Here is a 19513-nt window from a genome sequence, read left to right on the forward strand (position 1 = left end):
TAACTGGTAGATGTTATGCTCCACGTTTGCGATCACATCATGAATTCAATATGATTGATTGATTCGTTTCTAAATATGGCTTTTAGTGGTTGTCGTTGATTTGACTTTTTTTTTTAAATTCTGAGTGCGACCCTCCTCCGCTGGTTATTGTTTGTTTAATGAGGACAACGAGAGTCAAAGTGGTGGGAACTTATTGTTTGACATTCACAAGTCGCTCCATTGTACTAATTAGCCTAAATTTCCCGGCTGCAGGCGAACAGGGAGACAATTTAAGGTAGGCAGTGGTGGGAAAAGTACTAAAATGTTTTACTTAAGTAAAAGTAATACTGCAATGTGGAAATATTCTGTTACAAGGAGTAGGACAAGTCTGGTAATCAAAATTTACTTCAGTAAAAGTACAAAAGTATTTGCATCAAAATATACTTAAAGTACCAAAAGTAAAAGTACTCATTATGCAGAATGTTCCATTTCTCAAGTTTTCAAATGTATACAATGTATACAAATATTTTGAAAATAGCAAATAGTAGATCGGTTATTTTCAAATGGCCGAAATAATGTATATGGGCTGATCAATGTATGTTTTGTAATAATAATCTAAATCTTCAAAGTAACTAGTAACTAAAGTTTTCAAATAATTGTAGTGGAGTAAAAGTGTAATATTTTCCTCTGAGATGTAGTGGAGTAGAAGTAAAAGTATTGAAATTTGGAAGTACTCCAGTAAAGTAAAAGTACCTCAAAATTGACATAACTACGTAGGCTACTGAGTAAATGTACTTAGTTACTTTACACCACTGAGGCTACTTCACTTCAGTTCAAGACGTTTTTATGGATTCATATTTGTTGAAAACTTAAGACTTTGTATCACATCAGATTAATGATTGTTTGGCATTTACTGAGTTCAGTCAGGCTTAATCTGAGTTCCCAGAAGTTCTCGCCAGCTCTCGCATACGGGAGGGGCGAAGGAACGTCAGGCTAAATAGATAAAGGCCAGTTGATGTAGTGTAGGTAGGCCTATAAAGTTTAGACTTCAGAGTGTATTCATTTTGCACAATTTAAAAAACGAAAATGTGTAGGCTAATTACAGCCACTATAGGCTAATTACATATTTTAAATTGTGCAAATCTAGCAATATATAGGCTAGTAGCCATATGTGTAGGCAACTGTAGGCCATATCCTATAGTTGCTATAGTATAGTAGCCTAGTAGTAGTAGTAGGCTAGTAGTATAGTAGTAGTAGTAGTAGCCTAATAATAATAATAATAAGGGTAATAATAATAATAATAATAATAATAATAATAATAATGATAATAATAATTCAGTCTAAATGCTGTTTCAAGGATTGAAGGAGATGTGGACATTTTGGCTCAACTCTCTTCTCAGCCTAGTGTTGTTCTGCTTGGCATGTTCAGCAGGTGTGTACATTTTATTTTTTTCTCAGAATCATGGACTGCAACACTTTACGTTTTCTAAAATGTTTGCAAAATGTATCAGGATTTGTTGCATTACAACACGTTTTAAGCTTGTTAGTAGGGTTTAAGTGGTTAATAGAATTAAGAAAATTAAGCCTAGCATAAAAAAACATATTTATCCCTTCATTCATGTTTTCTTTTTTTTAAATGATTGAGCGGATCTGTAGAGATCCATCGTTTAACATTTTCCAAATTACTTTGATATTATTCTTAATTTTATTTTTCATTTAATTTCAATATCATGTTTTTACGTGTCTCATTACAATTGTTAACTTAATTATAATCTTTGTTTTTTGTAATAATATGCAGCATTGTTCATCAGTACGCTCCTATACATTTTTAGGAAGTTCAAGTATGATTGGCTCGTCTGAACCAATTGTTGGGCTGGTGGGTTATGATGTTGTGTTGCCATGCCAAGTGGATCCTCCCCAAGAGATTTGGTCGACAGATCCAGTGGACTGGATACGGGTGGATCGGGACGGAGACGAATTTGTCTACCAGCTCCAAAATGGGAATAACAAGGTTCCAGATCCAGACTTAAGATTTCATCTGTTTCGGAGCCAACTGACAAAGGGAAATGTTTCACTGAAGCTGTACGGCTTGAAAATATCTGATCATGGGACATACGAATGCCACCTCCCGAAAGTGAAATCATTGAAAGAAAATTCAGGGTGTAAGGTTCATCTCAAACTCGGTAGGTAGCTACAGTACAACTAATGGCCACAGTGATACCATATTACGATACCATATACTGTACTGTATATTATGAAGCATTTTAATAATTGCAAACCTGATGCTGTCCAGGCGCTGTATCTAAACCGAAGATCCACATCGTTCGGCAGGCCAAAGATGGAGGGCTAGACCTGCAATGTGAAGCTGAAGGATTGTACCCCCAGCCGAAGATGAAGTGGAGGGTGGGTGAGGCAATTAAGGATGAACGCATGGCCACAGAAGAGGTGAAGAAAACCCAGGATGGATTCTACACTGTGACCAGTAACATCACAATTAACAAGACCCTACACTCTGGCATCATCTGTCAAGTCCTACTGGATGCTCTGAACCTCACACGACAGGAAAACTTTCCTGTTCAATGTAAGAATTACTTGTATATATTTATTATTCTATTCATTTTTCAATTATTGCACTTGATATGTTGTCTTTGCATTTTTATGATATAATGTAACACTGTAACACAAAGCGGACACTGTTGCCTGCTTTGTCATTTCAAAGTGTCTCTAAATCTATACAATTTACTTGATGATGTGATGGAACCAGCTAGCGCCAGAGAGTGAAGGAATTTTTTGCTTATTTTCAAACTTATTTCCATTAATCAGTTCCACTAATGATGTCTATAAGGTGACGTCCACAACTATACTTGCTAATGTTCTCTGTATCACTGTAGCAGCCTAGATAACTACCGCCAAACATGATTCTGAGGCAGTTTGAATGTGCGTTCCAGTCTGTGGAAACGCTCATGAAGGAAGTAACCTGAACCAACTCATAAAAATATTTGCATTATATCCTTGTTGTTCATTCTGTGATATAGCTCTATCACTGACTGTAAATCATAACTCTAATTTATATAGTATGTCAGAATGCTTCACAACAAAGTGATGGAGTTTTACTGTATGTTAAGTTTCCTGTATTTTCCTTTAAAGTTGATCATGAAAGTGTCTCTTGTGTTGCAGCGTTCCTCTTCAATAAGCACACCGATTTGGAACTTAAGTTGCATTGTGAAAGATGTGCTGCTGAAGGGCGTGCTGAAGGGCGTGCTGAAGGGGCTATAGGTGCTGTAGTAGTTGCTGTAGTAGGTGCAATCGCTGTTACAACCTTCTTCTGTTTCTTTAAAGTAAGTCAACTTATCTTTTGTCAACCCTCTCTCTATTGTCTTTATCTTGTGAATCCTACAGTACAGTGTATATTCTCACATATATATCCATATGTATCTACCTCTCTCGCCTCTGTATATACAGTATGTCTGTCTATCTCTTTCTCTTATTCTTCGTGCATGTATGGTATGTTTGCATAACAGTTGACTCTCGCTGGTTTTGTCTGCTTCTTACTTTCAGAAGCAGATAGGCGTCGCTAAAGAAAACAACGCTAATAGAGCAGCTGGGAGCATGGAGCGAGAAGGCAAGTCAATGGCATTTGGCCCATTTATGTTACATTATTTAACGGGGTAAAATTGCTACAGTACAGTATGTTCATTTTACATTGCCTTAATTGCCATGCATATAGGCTGTAAAAAGAGGCCCTTGCCCCAAACGTTTTGACAGAACTAGCTATACCATTATAAAATAATAATTGATATGTTTGTGTTTCCCTTCATAGAGATCGCTGGTGAAGACGTTGAGAGTGGATGCGGACGCGTATTGATCAACGATGAAGGCAAGTCAATCTTCTTAACACATGTGTTACTAATGATTCTAATCGGTTCTGTTCCATAGTGTAGCAAATTATTTCCAGTCAACATGCACTACGTCAGCACCTTGACTGTACTTTTTTGTTTACTGTTGAATGACAAAAGTTATCTGAATATATATATTGACAGCCTACAGCAGTGGTTTCAAACTTTTTCATGTTAACGACCCCCAAGTTGAAACATATTAGCCTGCGGACCCCCATACACAGCAGGGAATTCTCTACCATTTTGGACCCCCAGTTTGATATGCATTAGTCTACGGATCCCCATCTGATACCATGTTGGGACACCAATCTGCAGTGTAGTCAGTTACGGGTCCATTTGGTTCAATTTGTACGCTATCGGGGTCCATTTGGTTACTAATGTTTTTCAAGTAATTTGTTAGGGCAATCTTCTTCTTTTTTTATCAGCAGATCTACAAGCTAAATTTACATTTATTACGGGGACAGAGCTCTGCTCTGTACACGTATTGTTATTGGCAGTATTCTGTCACTTCTTCTTCTTCTTCTTCTTCTTCTTCTTCTTCTTCTTCTTCTTCTTCTGCCACTTTTCGCAGTTCTGGCTGAACCGCGCTGTCGCTTTTTACGAAACTCGGCCATATGGTAGATGGTCATGAAAAACGATCAAAAAATAATTCTCACAATCTTTCGTCCAAAGGTGGCGCTATAGCACTCAATTGAAAATGCCAACTTTGACCAGGTACAACTCATGCCTTGTTTGACCTACAGCCATGAAACTTGGATACACATATGCGTCTCCTCATGCTGAACAACTTTCACCCTCTGACTTTTGACCTCTGACCTTTAGATCTCCCACCATTTTGAATTATATGAAAAACAGTCATTGGTTCCTAACTTCTGCATTTTTTCACTTATGGAAAATCCGTTGGAATTTTTTGTAGGCAGTGGTCCAAGGTTCAAGTGCTAAACGTTTCGTGCAGATTGCTCAAAAATCCCAGGAGGAGATAGATTTTGACTATTACAGTTTAAAGAAAATTATTCATCTGTGCCTAAAACATACATGCAGACTCACATTTCTTTGAAACTTTGCAGAAATGTACAGGGTCATTCCAAATATCACTGAAACCAATCTTACTCCAATTGGCCAAAAGGGGGCGCTATAGCAATTTTTTGAAAAGGCAGACTTTAAACAGGCATAAGTCATGCCTCGTTTGGCCGAAAGTCGTGAAACTTGCTTACACATGTGCCTTGACTCATGAGGAACACACGTATCGATTTGACCATTAAGCTCCGCCCTTAGATTTTCCGCAATTTTGAGCAGTTTGAAAAACACTTAAACCCAGGATTTTTCAGCTATTTGCGTGAAACTGTATCCTCTGTGTGATCTCCTTTTTCACAGTTACTTGTCTGTTGGCGTCTCCCTTAAATGAATGCCTCATAATCTCAAGGTCGCCAGTTCAAGCCTCACTTGATGTAGACTTAATTTAAGTTGAATTGCAAACAACATGACTGTATCAATGAATACATGTGCAAATGGTAAAGATAACCTGAAATGCTTATTTGAGAGTACGTTTTTTACGTATGACATACTTCATTCTGAAAATAGCTGATCTACAATCTCACAACTTTTCATGGTTTGTGAGCTTGTAGATCGGCTACTTTCATTAGTTTTGGTTCTGAGGAGATGTACAATTTCTTCATTGGTAAATGGCTTGTGAACGAGTGATCTTAGTGTTAGTGAAACAGGGGCTTGGTTCATGAAAGAAGGCAAGAGTTTATGATCTTCAACAGACAATATCAGCCTGGACAAAGCTATAGCACTATAGGTAGTGTTGCAGCCTATTAGTCTGAAGGTTGAGAGTTCGAATCCTGTTAATGGCAGTAGGTTGAGATGTCCAATCAAACCATTATGTTTCCATCTCTCTCTCTCATCAATCTATTGTTTCCATGTCACTCTCTCTCTCTTCAATCTATTCCGTTTCCATGTCTCTCTCTCTCTCTATTCACTGGCCCCGTATTATCGCTGCTTGCAGCTATATTTTTATTTGTGTTGGAGGCCCTGCGAACGGTAGGATAAACAATGATGTAGTCGGTGCATATTAATTTGTGTTCTCATTACAGAGACTATTACAGAAACTGTAATGCCGAGTTCAGAGCCTGAACTGGAACAGGGTGGAAGCCGAACACGCATTTCTGGCCAGACTAGAAAAGCTTATGCTTGCCAACCTGTTGACTGAAAACACATTACGTAGAATAAGATAATTTGAGACTTAATACTGGCAATGTATTTATACTACCGGCGATGTGACTGATATGTCCATATGGAGATCTGTGTGTCTGTCAGTCCTTTGAAAAAGGCATACCAGACAAAAGAATATGTATTGATTACTGTCTAGCTTTAAACAAAACTAGGCTATTATTGCCAAGACATACATGTGGTGTGATGCAAAGCTAAAGTGAGTCAAATAGATATTAACAGAATGTGTCACTTTCACTGTTTCTCAAGCAGAAGTACGGTTCTCCAACTCCCGGTCTCCAGGTGACTAGATTAACTTAACTTCAATCATGTAGCCTATTATGTCAGCAAGCTCTGTGCATCACAGAATTCACTTGCATAATACATAACATCAACGTGTATGTTCATGTGACCAGCATCTTCTAATTAGCGTTTCAATCACAGAGTCTTCAAGTGTTAGAGACCACACTGTCAGCTCATCAGAGGCAGAAACTGCAGAGACTCCACAACCAGGATGCAGCAGCCAAAGAGATGTGTTGGTTTACTGAAGATACAGAAAGTAAAAACAAGTAATTGTGGGGTCGCTGCAGCAGCAGCGAGCACACTATTCACCTGTTTCCTAGGCTGTGTTTTCCACTTCCTGTCGGATTTCATTGGATATCATTAGTCATAGTCAGGAAGTGGAACACACACAGGAAGTGAAAAGCCTAGGAAACAGGTGAATAGATATCTTCACTATTTATTTATTCCCCCCCAAAAGTACTCTTTTTTGACGCATCCGTCCACACTCAGGCTCTCAGCCAGCCTCATTGTTTTTCGTTCCCGTCCCGCTGTGTGTCCCCCCCCCTAGCCAAGCTAACATTGGTCAAGCTTCACGTGACACGTGACAATATGTTGAAAGGGTGTGCTTTGATTGGCTAGCGAGACGCATGACGAAATACATACCTATAAATAGGTGTGTCACTTCGAAACATTGTTTACATGTTTCGAAGTGACATCAGTGCCATCAGCCAAGCTAACATTTAGTCAGGGGATATTAGCAGAAAAAGTTCCAATCTTGGAATAAATTCCTTACCAAAAATCCTCACCAATGTGTTTGTAAAGGTGTCTAGTAACACATCTCACAAAGACTGAAATGCAGTTTCCCTAGTTTCCCAGTTTCCCCACACCTATCCATCAGCCAAGCTAACATTGGTCAAGTGACACGTGACAATATGTAATATTGACAGGATTAATGGAGAGTATCTCTTCCTCTCCGTCCGTCTCTATGTGTCTGTCTGAGAACATTGGTCAAGCTGCATGTGACATCACATGCACGACCTTGGAGCACAGGTCTCCGCCAGCGGACCTGTGCTATTTTAACCAAAGGAAATCACTTACCCTATCTTTAATCACCTTTAACACCTATCCATCAGCCAAGCTAACATTGGTCAAGTGACACGTGACAATATGTAATATTGACAGGATTAATGGAGAGTATCTTTTCCTCTCCGTCCGTCCTGTACGTCTGAGAACACCCAACATTGGTCAAGCTGCATGTGACATCACAATATGTTATATAAATAGGTAAGACAGGATCAATCAGGAACAGTACTTTCCAGTACAAATTACCGGGTCCGCTGGCGGAGACCTGTGCTCCGAGGAGCACATTTTCTAGTTTTGTTTATTATTTAGCGTTGCTTTTGTTATTGTTTATTTAGTGTTATTGCTTATTTTGTCTATTTAGTGTTGTTATTTTGTGATTATTGCTTATTTAGTGTTATTGCTTTATTTTGTTTGGATTATTTTGCTGAGACTAGGCCTACAGACGGCCTTCTATTATAGTAGATTATATATATATATATATATATATATATATATATATATATATATATATATATATATATATATATATATATATATATATAAAAGAAAAATCACCTCACCTAACACAATATATCAGTTAAAGCTATTTTTTCCCTAAAAAAAAGCTATTTTTTCCCTAAAGCCTTATTTCCTGTCTTACAGGCCTATGGCTGGGGACTCCTCGGTGTGAGAGAGAGCAGGTGACGGCTGCCCAGTTGGGTTGTGGTAATCCCCCCCCCCCCTATTGCTGTGCTTTGGTGTGAACTCATTTTAGTGTTGCTTGTTGTGCCATATTGGGGTGCCCCTCCTCTGGGTCAGCCGGCCTGCTCCTACTCCCCCTTAAACCCCCAGCACTGGCCCTATAGGCAACCAGTTTTTTTTTTATCATTAAAGGAGACACACCATGAATTTAAAAAAAAATATTTGATATTTAATATCATATGGTGTATGTCCCTCAAACCATTTTCAAAAGGTTTGAGCCTAAATCAACACTCAGATATACTCATCCCAAGTCAATTCTCTCAGGCTTATAAAGCACTTTCAGCTGCAATACCAAAACGTCCTGTTGGGCAGAGGGGTGCTACTGAGCAATTCTGGAGCAATTCTGTCTGTCAAAATACATGGGCAGAAAGTTTGGTGATGTAAGCAAACTTGCCATTCTGAGATGGCCTGTTCAGACACGCCCATTCTGAAAATCTCTGAAATGAGAATGAATGACTGAATGTTAAAAATATTTTTTTTTTGGGGTACAAGAGACACTGGGGAGCAAAAAAAAAATAAAAAAAAAGTGAAATTCATGGTGTGTCTCCTTTAAGTGCATTGCCTGTTGTTTTTAGCTTATTAAATGTGTGTCACTTTTATTATTGATGAGATTACCCTGTTATTATTATTATTACTCTCCGCAGGAGAGTATTGTTTTCACTTTCTAAATATGACACACCGATTGGTCAAGCCTCACGTGACACGTGACAATACGGTGAAATACTGTCACTTTGACAGTGTCTCCGCCACTGTCAAAGTGAGGTAAGACAGGAACCATCACGAAATGGCTGCATGGCTGATACATAATTGGCAGATAGGACAGATAGGACACTTATATAGACAGGAGGGATATGACACTTACACAGACGGATAGGACACTTACAGTACACAGACAGGACGGATAGGACACTTATACAGACAGGAGGGATAGGACACTTATACAGACAGGACGGATAGGACACTTATACAGATAGAACATTCCCAACATTCCCAACAGCGGAGAGTTGTGCTCCGAGGAGCACTTTTTCTAGTTATTATTATATTATTATTATTATTATTACAATAAAGCTTTTTGTACATTTGTCTAAAACACTGTTTCTGCCTTTTAATCATTAATGTACAACAAACTTGTGTGAGGAGTAATAGATGTTCAGGTGGTTGGTTTACATTATAAATATTTCCTGGGGTGCAACTCCCCAGGTGGCGTAGTTGGCTATATTATATAATTATCAATACCGCCCTGCGACATAAAGTTTTCAAATAATTGTCGAGTAAAAAGTACAATATTTACCTCTGAGATGTGGTGGAGCATAAAGTATAAAAGAAAATACTCAAGTAAAATAATAGTAACTCAAACATGTAGTCAAGTACAGTACAGTACTTGAGTTAATGTACTTAGTTACTTTCTATCACAGGTTACAGTGCACGTTTTTCTGGACCACTTCACCCATTTTCAACCTTATCTTATGATTAGTCCTCACTAATGCTCATTATAAGATGGCACAATTTAGATACTCACTCTGCGTCTCATTAGTGGGCTATGAACAGGTTAGAAACCTGCCTAGTGCCTAACAATGATATCATACATGGGGATTCCAAAGTAATAGAAGCTACTGCCTTTCTCCTCCTGGAAAGTAGGCATGCTGAAATAGAAGCCATTGTTCTTGCATCAATATAAAATAAACATAAAAGCTTGACAAATGTTGTTTAAAATGACCAAACCTATATCATCATACCAATGTCTCAGGTAGGCAGGTTCCTGAACTGTCCACATCCCTCCTCTGAGACACAGAGTGAGTAGACAGAAATGGTGCCATCATATAATGAGCATTAGTGAGGAATTATATGAAGATAGTTTGAAAATGGGTGAAATGGTTCTTTAACACAATGGGTGCAACCCCAAATTGAGGAAGTAGAGGAAATCAGGCAGCTCGTTGGAGTTTATAATTTAATGATAAATGCAGTGTACTTGTGTGAAAGAGCCTTGAATGTTAAGCTTTTCTAGCATTTAACTTTTATCATTTTCCAACTGTGATGTATCCTGTATTGTGGGAGATATTCATGGTAACAAAGGGTTTAGAAGTTTGACTATGCTGTACGTGACTGACAAGTGACAACCAGATGCTCTGTACACTAAGAAGCTCTGTGTTATCGCCATAAAATGAGATGTACCTGGGACTTGGGAATAGTGTAATCAGTTAGGCTTTATGTTAGTATGGCGAGTGGTACCTGAGTATTTGGGGTTGTGAAATCAGTCATGAGCAGAAAGTTGTGTAGCTTACTGTACCATGTGAGGGAGGGAAATTATTCATGCAGGAGTGAGTTAAAATGTACACTTTATCTTTATGTAATCTGTATGACTGTATTGGTGAGGAGTTGATGTATACATAGGCCTACTTTATTTGTAAGGCTATGCTGTATCTGAGGGGCTAAAGGGGACGTGCGTAGATGTAATTCGGTTCGCCTTATAGACGGGTTTCCTGTTAGTAAACATGAGGAATATGACCGCGCAGAGGAGGGGGAAGCCTATGGGTGCGTTTGGAAATTACGCACCGGAGCACACTCGCCTATTAGTTTGTATTGGCCAGTGCGCTCACTGCCGCTCAGGGCTGTATTTTCGAACGCGCCTTTCACCCGGGCATGCGCAGATTGCGCATTCTGCTCTGTGATGACGTCGCGCGGAAATCCGTCTATAGTCTGTATAGAAACCAAAAGAAAAGGAGACGTGGAGGATTCCTCGCTTGGATGTTTTTAACCCAGCATCCTGTGAAGACAAGGCATTTTTCTTCTTTCGGGTTAGAGTTAGGGTTACTCAGGAATTATTTTACTTTATAAACTTTATTTCAAACATGTTAAAGTAAAAACTATCCAAATACTGTAGGACTAAAGTCCAGAGTTGAGCATTCTCTACTGTCAATAGATTTTTTTAATATACTGTAATCATAATTATTTGTAAATTCTATATATTCATATTTTGTTGTTTACAAATCATGCTCTATCAATGTTTTTAATGTTGTCATACATAGGTAGAGGCGCCGTATAAGCCCTTTGGGCTTCTTGCACTTTTCTTTTTAGATTTTGCGTACTGTTTTTGTATTTTTACATTTTGTGCTAAATAAATCAAATCAAACAATAGTTTAATGAAAGGAAGGACTTAACCACAAACCTTGAACCTTAAATTAAGTTTCTAGGTTTAAGTTAAACCTTGTGTTTATTTAACTCTGAGATTGTGAAAATGGACCGAAATGGATTTTAGTGTGTTGCTGTTTGAATATGTGTTCCGTAACGTTGCACTAAGGTTTCATTTGTTTTGATTGATTGATATCTCTATATTGATAAAACTTTACAAAGAAAAGAGGGTTTAAGTGGCCAATCTGATTCGCACTAATGTGAGCTGTGTAGTAGCCTGTACACTAGTGATGTGTGGGTCGGGTTTTTTCATGACCCGCCCCGCCCCACCACGGAACCCAACCCGCATCAACCCGCCCCGCGAACCCATTTATAAATCTATGGCTCAACCCGCCCCGGGATCCGTGATAAAAAAAAATAATCTGTAAAATCACGAAGGAAAATAATCTTCAAGTATACACCCCAAGTGTATTCAAACTGTTTTATTGTTATTATTCTTATTCTTATTAGGAATAAAGACAAAGCAAGAGCATGTGATTTTTTATTTTTTTTGCGTGTGAGAGCGGCTGACCCGCTCACCCGCAGCCCGCAAAATTTCCTCTGAAATCCTGACTCGACCCACCCGCGCCGCGGGTTGACCCACCCGCGCCGCGGGTTGACCCGCGGGTCCCGCGGGTTACGGGTCGACCCGCTCATCACTACTGTACACTGTTACTGCATGATCAGTGGTCTAACCCTGACCGTAACCCTTTAAGACCTGAGGTCGATTCTACAAATGGCTTCTAAATCAGTAGCTCACAAACTTTTTCGGGCCAAGGACCCCCCCAAAATTATACAAATTTGGCTTTTGGCCGCAGAAGAAGATTTGAGTTCTAAATTATTCAAAATCTTGAAAGCACAAAAATAGCAGATACAGTACAAGCTCGCAGCACAGCACGAAGTGACACGCTGTGAGCTTGTCGATCTGTTTTTGAGAACCACTCTAAACCAATGTTCTAAATCTCAAGAGTTTTCTGAAAAATGTATGTTGCTATATAGCTAAAATGCAAATGCTTTCCCGGTTAATAGCCAGTGATAAGATGTGACATGATGCACTCAATTCACAGGGAGTCTAATATCTATACAGAAGACATTTGGTCCTCACAATGGTAGAACTCCAAGAACTGCACACATGGTAGACATTCTCACTGTACCTCAAGTGAGGTACAATGAAGCATAAGATACTGTATGCTCAATATCCATGAAGCTACTATACTGGAGGTAACTAGGCGTGTGTGAGAGAGACAGAGAGAGAGAATGCATTAAGCCTATTGATAATGTATAGTAATAAGTAACCCATGGCAAAGTGCATATTTGCATTAAACATATGTGGACAGAAGACAACATAAAAGATGGCTGAGGGTCACTTAGAGCATGGACAGCATCAATAAGTGTGTGTGTGTGTGTGTGTGTGTGTGTGTGTGTGTGTGTGTGTGTGTGTGTGTGTGTGTGTGTGTGTGTGTGTGTGTGTGTGTGTGTGTGTGTGTGTGTGTTATGTGTTTTTGCATCATCAGGCTTTTATTGTGGGTACTTGTGTTGTTGTGGAGCATTTGTTATAAGCAAGTATATAGGCCTACAGTAGTGTCATTGTGATGCTGTTGCTGCAGGGTGAACAATGGGTAGCAATGCATTTAGTAAAATGGATTTCTTAGTCACCCCACCCAAAATCGCCACCAGCCGCCACTGTGTATATGCTATATATTTTAATGCCAGTGATTTGTGTTCTAAAAGGCCCTCAAGCAAGTCAGAAGTCAGAAATCCTCTGCTCCACGTAGACTGGATGAATGAGGCCGCCTGGTGGTTGTGTCTAGTTACTGCATTATGCCACAAAGATGGTTGGTTCCTCACTATGAGGCAGGTAACACTTTACTGACATGGTGACACCTGTCATAATAAACATATGGCAGGCTTACGTATTAAGTTGTCACAAAGACTTCCCAAACAATGTCAGCTTTGCATTCAAAGTGACATACATAAATGACTGAATGCCACTTACATTTAAAAAGCTTCCTTCATGTTCCTGGCAGGTGTCATGTCATGGTTTAATATGACAGTGTCATGTCAGCCTTATGCACACCTTAGGACGGCATGTGGTCTTGTAGATCGGCTACTTTCACTAGTTTGGGTCGCGAGGAGACATCACATTTCTCTTTTGGGTCTCGAGCTAAACGGTTTGGGATCCACTGAGATAGGTGTAAGGAAGATGGACAGGCCTGCTACGCTGTCACTACCAACCGCACGTGTCAGATACAAAAATCTGACACTGATAGTCAGGAACACCGATAGTCAGGACAGAAAGAAGCTCTTTGGCACTGCCATGGACCAGGTGGGGAAGGAGTATTTGGATCATGTATATTACTGATTATGTGAACTGCTGGCCAACCGGCGAGTCCGAGTTGGAGTCAGTGATGAATAACAGGCATAAGGTGCATACTAGCACTTATTTCTGTCTTGACTATTAGTGTTCTACATGAATAACAATAAGTGTATTTTAATGGAGAGGTGGTGGTGCTCTCCGAGGGCTGTCCCTGGAAGGATCACCTGTTCACCCTGGAGTGTACAGTAGGATGGGGACCGAAGTCAAGTTTGTCAACTTTCCAGAGGACAAAGGGGGAATATAAAAGACATGAGGTATGTAGACTCATGAGGATTGAGGTTGTTTAATCCCTTAACCACATAAACCCTACTGTCATGTTGTGATATGCTAAAAATTCAGCTAAAATTGCAGATCTACTAAGCTCGACTTGTGGGCTTGTAGATAATTTCAAGAATAGTGATATGGTGTAGAGGGGGGAAAAGTAGCAGACCATGTATAGAGCCCCGGGGGGCCCTGGTCAACTAAGTATATACGTGGTTAAATAGAGGTGGAGGAGGTTGCAGTGGTTCTGTTCGATTTCAAATAACTGAGTGTACAAATGGAACCAAATTGACCTTACACTGTTACAGACCTGTACGATTCCATTTAGAATCCACTCAAGGAAGCCTGAGGGTCCCTGGACCCAGCTTTGAGAACCACTGGTCTATTGTTGGTTAATGTGATTTGCATATTAATGACTGCTATAAGCTATAGGCCTACTGTAGGTAACTACCGCCTAGGCGGTCTAAATGATGACGGTCCATTGCTCCTTGACTGATGATTTTTGTGTGTGTGGACACATGACTTTTCACATACAGTACATCTTGATATCAAAAAGCATTAGTACTTCTACTGAAAAAGGCGCTTAGTATATTTTGAAAATGTGTATGTTTCCATGCAGACTTAAAAGACTGCTGAATGATGGCTGTGTCCAATGACTGAAGAGAATGTGAAGCTTGCTGCAGAGAAAAAGCTCAAAGTACAACTGCCATGGGTCAAACACACAGTTCCACCTACAACCTCCACTTTAGGGATACCTTATAGTAATCCACCCACAACAAAACAAAAACCTTGTATGACGGGTTCCACCAAAACAGAGCAGAAGAGAAGCTGAGGAGTTTAGACAAACTGGCATCTTCAGTCTCAGGCAAATTAAATACTGCAAGTACATTTCAAACACACCGTCAGGATCCTCATGGAACTGCACTACCGCAACATCAATGACAAATTCATTGCTGAGATGAGGGGACAAGTCCCTCAACCACAGGTACAAGATGCTGCTGATCCACGTCTGCCCCCTCACTCAGTATAAGTGAGGGGGTAGAAACACTTTATTTTTCTCTGAAGCTTTAACCCAGTCTAATATCCCACTAAACAATCACTGGATCGATTCATCTCGGCAGCATTAATCTAAAAGTTAGCGTGTGATCCCGCACCAACCACCAACCTGTCAATGTGTGTATCCCATACATATGAGTTCATTGAAGGAGGTTTACATGTGTTTGCTGCTGCGTCTGTCATCCCGTCATGTAGAGAATGTTGTCCGAGAGAATATCATGGAAAAGTGGAAATATTTGATTAAATACACGTTTTCTGCCAGAACTGATTGAAACACAAAATCATACCAGTTGGATTAGGAGTAGGCTATCCTACAGGACACACGAGGAGCACTGAAGCCTATATACTACACTGCATGATCGGTGGTCTGACCCTGACCTTAATATAGGCAGTGATAAGATGTGACATGATGCACTCAAGTCACAGAGAGTCTAATATCTCTAGACAGAAGACATTTGGTCCTCACAATAGTAGAACTCCATGAACTACACACACTGTAAACATTATCTCACTGTACCTGTCATGCACAAGAAAAATGTTTTTCAAAATAGAAATCTGCTTCATAGATACTTATTTAGGCTAATTAGATTTGTGGGACTGAAAGTTTGGGCATTACTGTAATTTCTACAGTATAAAGAATGTGCCAGAAGTGTACAATAAGTTAAGTTCCTAGTCTGACCATTTTATGAAATCTGTCATTCTAGTACGCTATTCAATTAAAATAACTGTACTCACTCACAAATTCACTCAAAGCTCACTCTTTTATTTTTTAAATCAATTAGCCAGAATACAGTGATAGAGTAACAAAACTTTTAAATTTGAACATGAGGCTATGGAGCAAATTCTTGGCTCACATGGTACAAAGGCCTCTTAATATTGGTAGCCCCTCTGTTGTGTTGAGGTCATCATTTGGGAGCGACGGTACCCAGAATTTTGATGCGATCGGGGTCCCAGACGCAATTCTCTTCCAAACCGCTTCTCACCATGCCACAATTGGGGGGCACCCAGGCTGTGTCATAACGGTCGTCGTGCCAGGTCTTCTGCTGCGGATGGCCTTGGTAATCGATGGCTTTCACCTTTCCCACGTTGACCTTCACCTTAACGACAACACGCTGGGACTCATCGACATCAAGGGGGTAGCGGCTGGCTTTCTCAAGGTCTCGGCTGAGGTACACCCCACTGCCCAGCATCCCGTCATGGGACTGGCCGAAGCCCTGGGCCAGGATGGACTCAGCCCTGTCCCTGGAGGTTCCATGGTACATGGTGTACTTTCTCCCAGATTTTGGAGCTGACCTGTCATGGCGGCGTTCTCCTCCAGGTGGGAGAGAGAAGTCATCCTCAGCCCATCTGGACCTGCTCATGTTGGTGTCACTGTCAAAACAGACATATAGCCAACTATTAGTAGGTGTACAAAATGATCTGAAGATCATTTAATTTCCATTTCATTTATTTCAAACATATTAAAAAATATAGATGAGAAAAGACAAGGAAAAAAGGGGAAGAATTAAAAAAAAAAGCGCCAAAATTATTTTAACATCCTTAAATTATAGCCCACGTTCAAAAGAGGAGTAGGAAGAAGTTTTGTGAAAACTTATCAGGTCCTACCCCTTCTTTAGGTCTCAAATATCTCAAACCTTAAGAAAAAATATTTCGGCTTTACGCCCCAGTGTTTACACAAGGCCTTTGCAGACAGGGTGCGATTAGTCAATCAGTTTTTACCGCATGCGAAAAGACTGGAACTGGGTTCGATTGGAAAAAAACGCATCGCCGCACGGTTAATTCGGAGCCGGTGAGCATGAGGTCATTGAGAACCATATGTGTTCATTTAAAAAATGATATTGTCCATTTTTTCCGTGCGAAAAAATCACACCCTGTCTGCAAAGGCCAAGATGAAATTAAAGATGATGCAATGTGTACAAAATAAGAAATCTCTTTGCGTGAAACAAATACAAATAATGCATTTAAATGATCTCTGCACAAGCTATCTCTATCTCTATCTAATGTTTTATGTTAATTAAAATGACATTTATGTGGCTTATAGATTAGAGCTCACTTTAAAGTCAAGTGATACTGATGATTATTGTTTCAATACAATATAACAAAAAAAAAATCAGGAATGACTACGGAGGACCCAAAAGCAGGAGACAGGAGGCAGAACAGATGAACTTAAAATGTTTAAGCTAAACCAAAGTTCTTCCAAATAAAGGCACACAGGCAATAAGGACTTACCGATAAATGCAGAGTCGTACAGCTTTACTCGATATAGGATTTACACACTGACGTTGCGCCACGCAAACAGGGTTTAAATAGCCACAGGGCTAACAGGACACAGGTGAACTCAACTGACAATCAACACTGGGATATGCTGGGGGACTAAGAGGACACAGGTGGAAACACTGACAAATCACAGGCAAGGCAGGCACAGAACTACAGATAAAACACAGTAAAGCTGTGGTCCTTTTTGTCTGTAGTTTCTGCAGGCCCAATAATGCTTATTTTTGCACTAACCAAACCACTTGAACCCCAGCATGCCTATTCTGGAGGAACATTCACCAAAAATAGTAGACTGTAGGTGTGTAGCAGTGGTGGAAAGTAACTAAGTACATTTGTGAGGTACTTTACTGGAGTATGTCCAAATTTCTATACTTTTACTTCTACTCTCCACTACATCTCATAGGCAAATGCTGTACTTTTTACTCCACTACAATTATTTGAAAAGTTTAGTTACTAGTTACTTTGTAGATTTTGATTATTATTACAAAACATACATTAACCACTTCAGCCCTATTTAAACTTTGGCTATTTGAAAATAGCCGATCTACAACGCGCTTGTAGATCAGCTTTTCAAAGATTATAGAAAAATGATAATTTGTGAAATGGGACGTATTCTGCATAAAGTACTTTCAGTTTTGGTACTTTAAGTATATTTTGATGCCAATATACTTTTGTATTGACAAGCACATTTTAATTACCAGACTTTTTACTTGTAACAGAGTGTTTCTGCATGGCAGTATTGATACTTTGACTTAAGTAAAAAAATAAGTACTTTTTTCACCACTGCTGTGTAGTAGCCTTTGGATGGACCTTTGTGGTCTGACCCTGACCTAGCCCTGAAACATGACTGTCATACCATGGTTCACATGACGCTTGTATACAAGCGTCATGTGAACCATAGCTAACCCTGACCTTACAATAGCCAGTGATAAAAAGTAACATGATGCATTCAATCCACAGGGATTCTGTAATATCTCTAGACAGAAGACATTCGGTCCTCACAATGGTAACTGCAAGAACTGCACACACACACACACACACACACACACACACACACGCACGCACACACACACACAAACACACACGCACACCACACCACACACACTTTTTCTGCCAGTGTGTATGTATGTGATTATGGCTTTAGGAGACAGGGACTAGGATTAGAACTTTTTTCACAGCTGATATATAAATAACACTGTGCCATGCAAATCCCTTGGTATTTTGGGCAACATGCAACATGCCATGGTGGAATTTGTCGCAATTGGGGCGCCACAGCCAGAAGTTGTGGCTATTTGGAGGTCCTTGACCTTCACATGGTCAAGGACATCCGTGTTAACCCCCCCATGAGCAGAAGTGAAAGTGGTTTTGGAGGTGCGCTAGAGGCCCCTCAACATGCGATTCCAATTTGGGGATGATCTCATGTCAACAAGTGGTACAACAAGGAGATGTCAGCTTACATTAATGGCATCAGAATCTGGTCATTAATGAATAACTGCATTTACATACCATTTATTAGTGATTATCTCACACACACACACACACACACACACACACACACACACACACACACACACACACACACACACACACACACACACACACACACACTAAACCTTAATAACAGTACATATAATTGAAGAAGCGCTTTTCATAAGACTCTGGAAACACACTGAAAATGGGGGGTGGGGGGGGGGATACTTTTAACCTAATCCCAATTATAACACTAAAGAGATTGACTCTGTTTTCAATGTGAGGATCAAATATCAGTCGCATGCATATTCACAGATGATCAAGGGTAGATGGGTGTGATTGATAGTTTGGTTAAAAAATAAATAAATAAACACAAGGAAGTAAAGAAAGCACCTTCCGTCCCTCACAAGTCACACCTCCTGCGAGTGAGAGAGAGCGAGAGAGAGAGAGAGGGTGTTGGGGGTTAAATGAGATCTGGATGAATGTCCCTGAGAATGTTCAAGGCTGACCAGCAGTCTACAAGGAGGAAACTTTTCTGTAAAAAGATGTTTTTCAAAAGAATAGACTAGAAATCTGCTTCATACTTATTTAGGCTAATTAGATTTGTGGGACCGAAAGTTTGGTCATTAGTGCAACATTTCTACAGTATATAGAATGTGCCAGAAGTAGTGTACAATAAGTTAAATTCCTAGTGTCTGACCATGGCCACTGTATG

At 39.8% G+C, this 19513-nt stretch overlaps 2 protein-coding genes across 2 annotated transcripts; one reads left to right on the forward strand and one right to left on the reverse strand.

Annotated features, from left to right (window-relative positions):
- On the forward strand, positions 1-3922 carry LOC311055659 (butyrophilin subfamily 1 member A1-like). The gene is made up of 7 exons (XM_084071914.1): positions 1-274; positions 1337-1411; positions 1812-2162; positions 2273-2560; positions 3157-3317; positions 3538-3601; positions 3800-3922. The coding sequence occupies exons 2-7, from the start codon at positions 1348-1350 to the stop codon at positions 3913-3915; spliced, it is 1044 nt and encodes a 347-aa protein (XP_083928040.1). The 5' UTR covers positions 1-274; positions 1337-1347; the 3' UTR covers positions 3916-3922.
- Positions 3923-15880: 11958 nt separating this feature from the next.
- LOC311055978 (uncharacterized protein) lies at positions 15881-16466 on the reverse strand. Its single transcript, XM_084072295.1, has one exon. It carries the CDS (start codon positions 16413-16415, stop codon positions 15960-15962), a length of 456 nt encoding a protein of 151 aa, XP_083928421.1. The 5' UTR covers positions 16416-16466; the 3' UTR covers positions 15881-15959.
- Positions 16467-19513: the final 3047 nt, after the last annotated feature.

This window comes from Gymnoscopelus microlampas (assembly GCF_963454915.1).
Source record: "Gymnoscopelus microlampas genome assembly, chromosome: 11".
Taxonomy (NCBI): domain Eukaryota; kingdom Metazoa; phylum Chordata; class Actinopteri; order Myctophiformes; family Myctophidae; genus Gymnoscopelus; species Gymnoscopelus microlampas.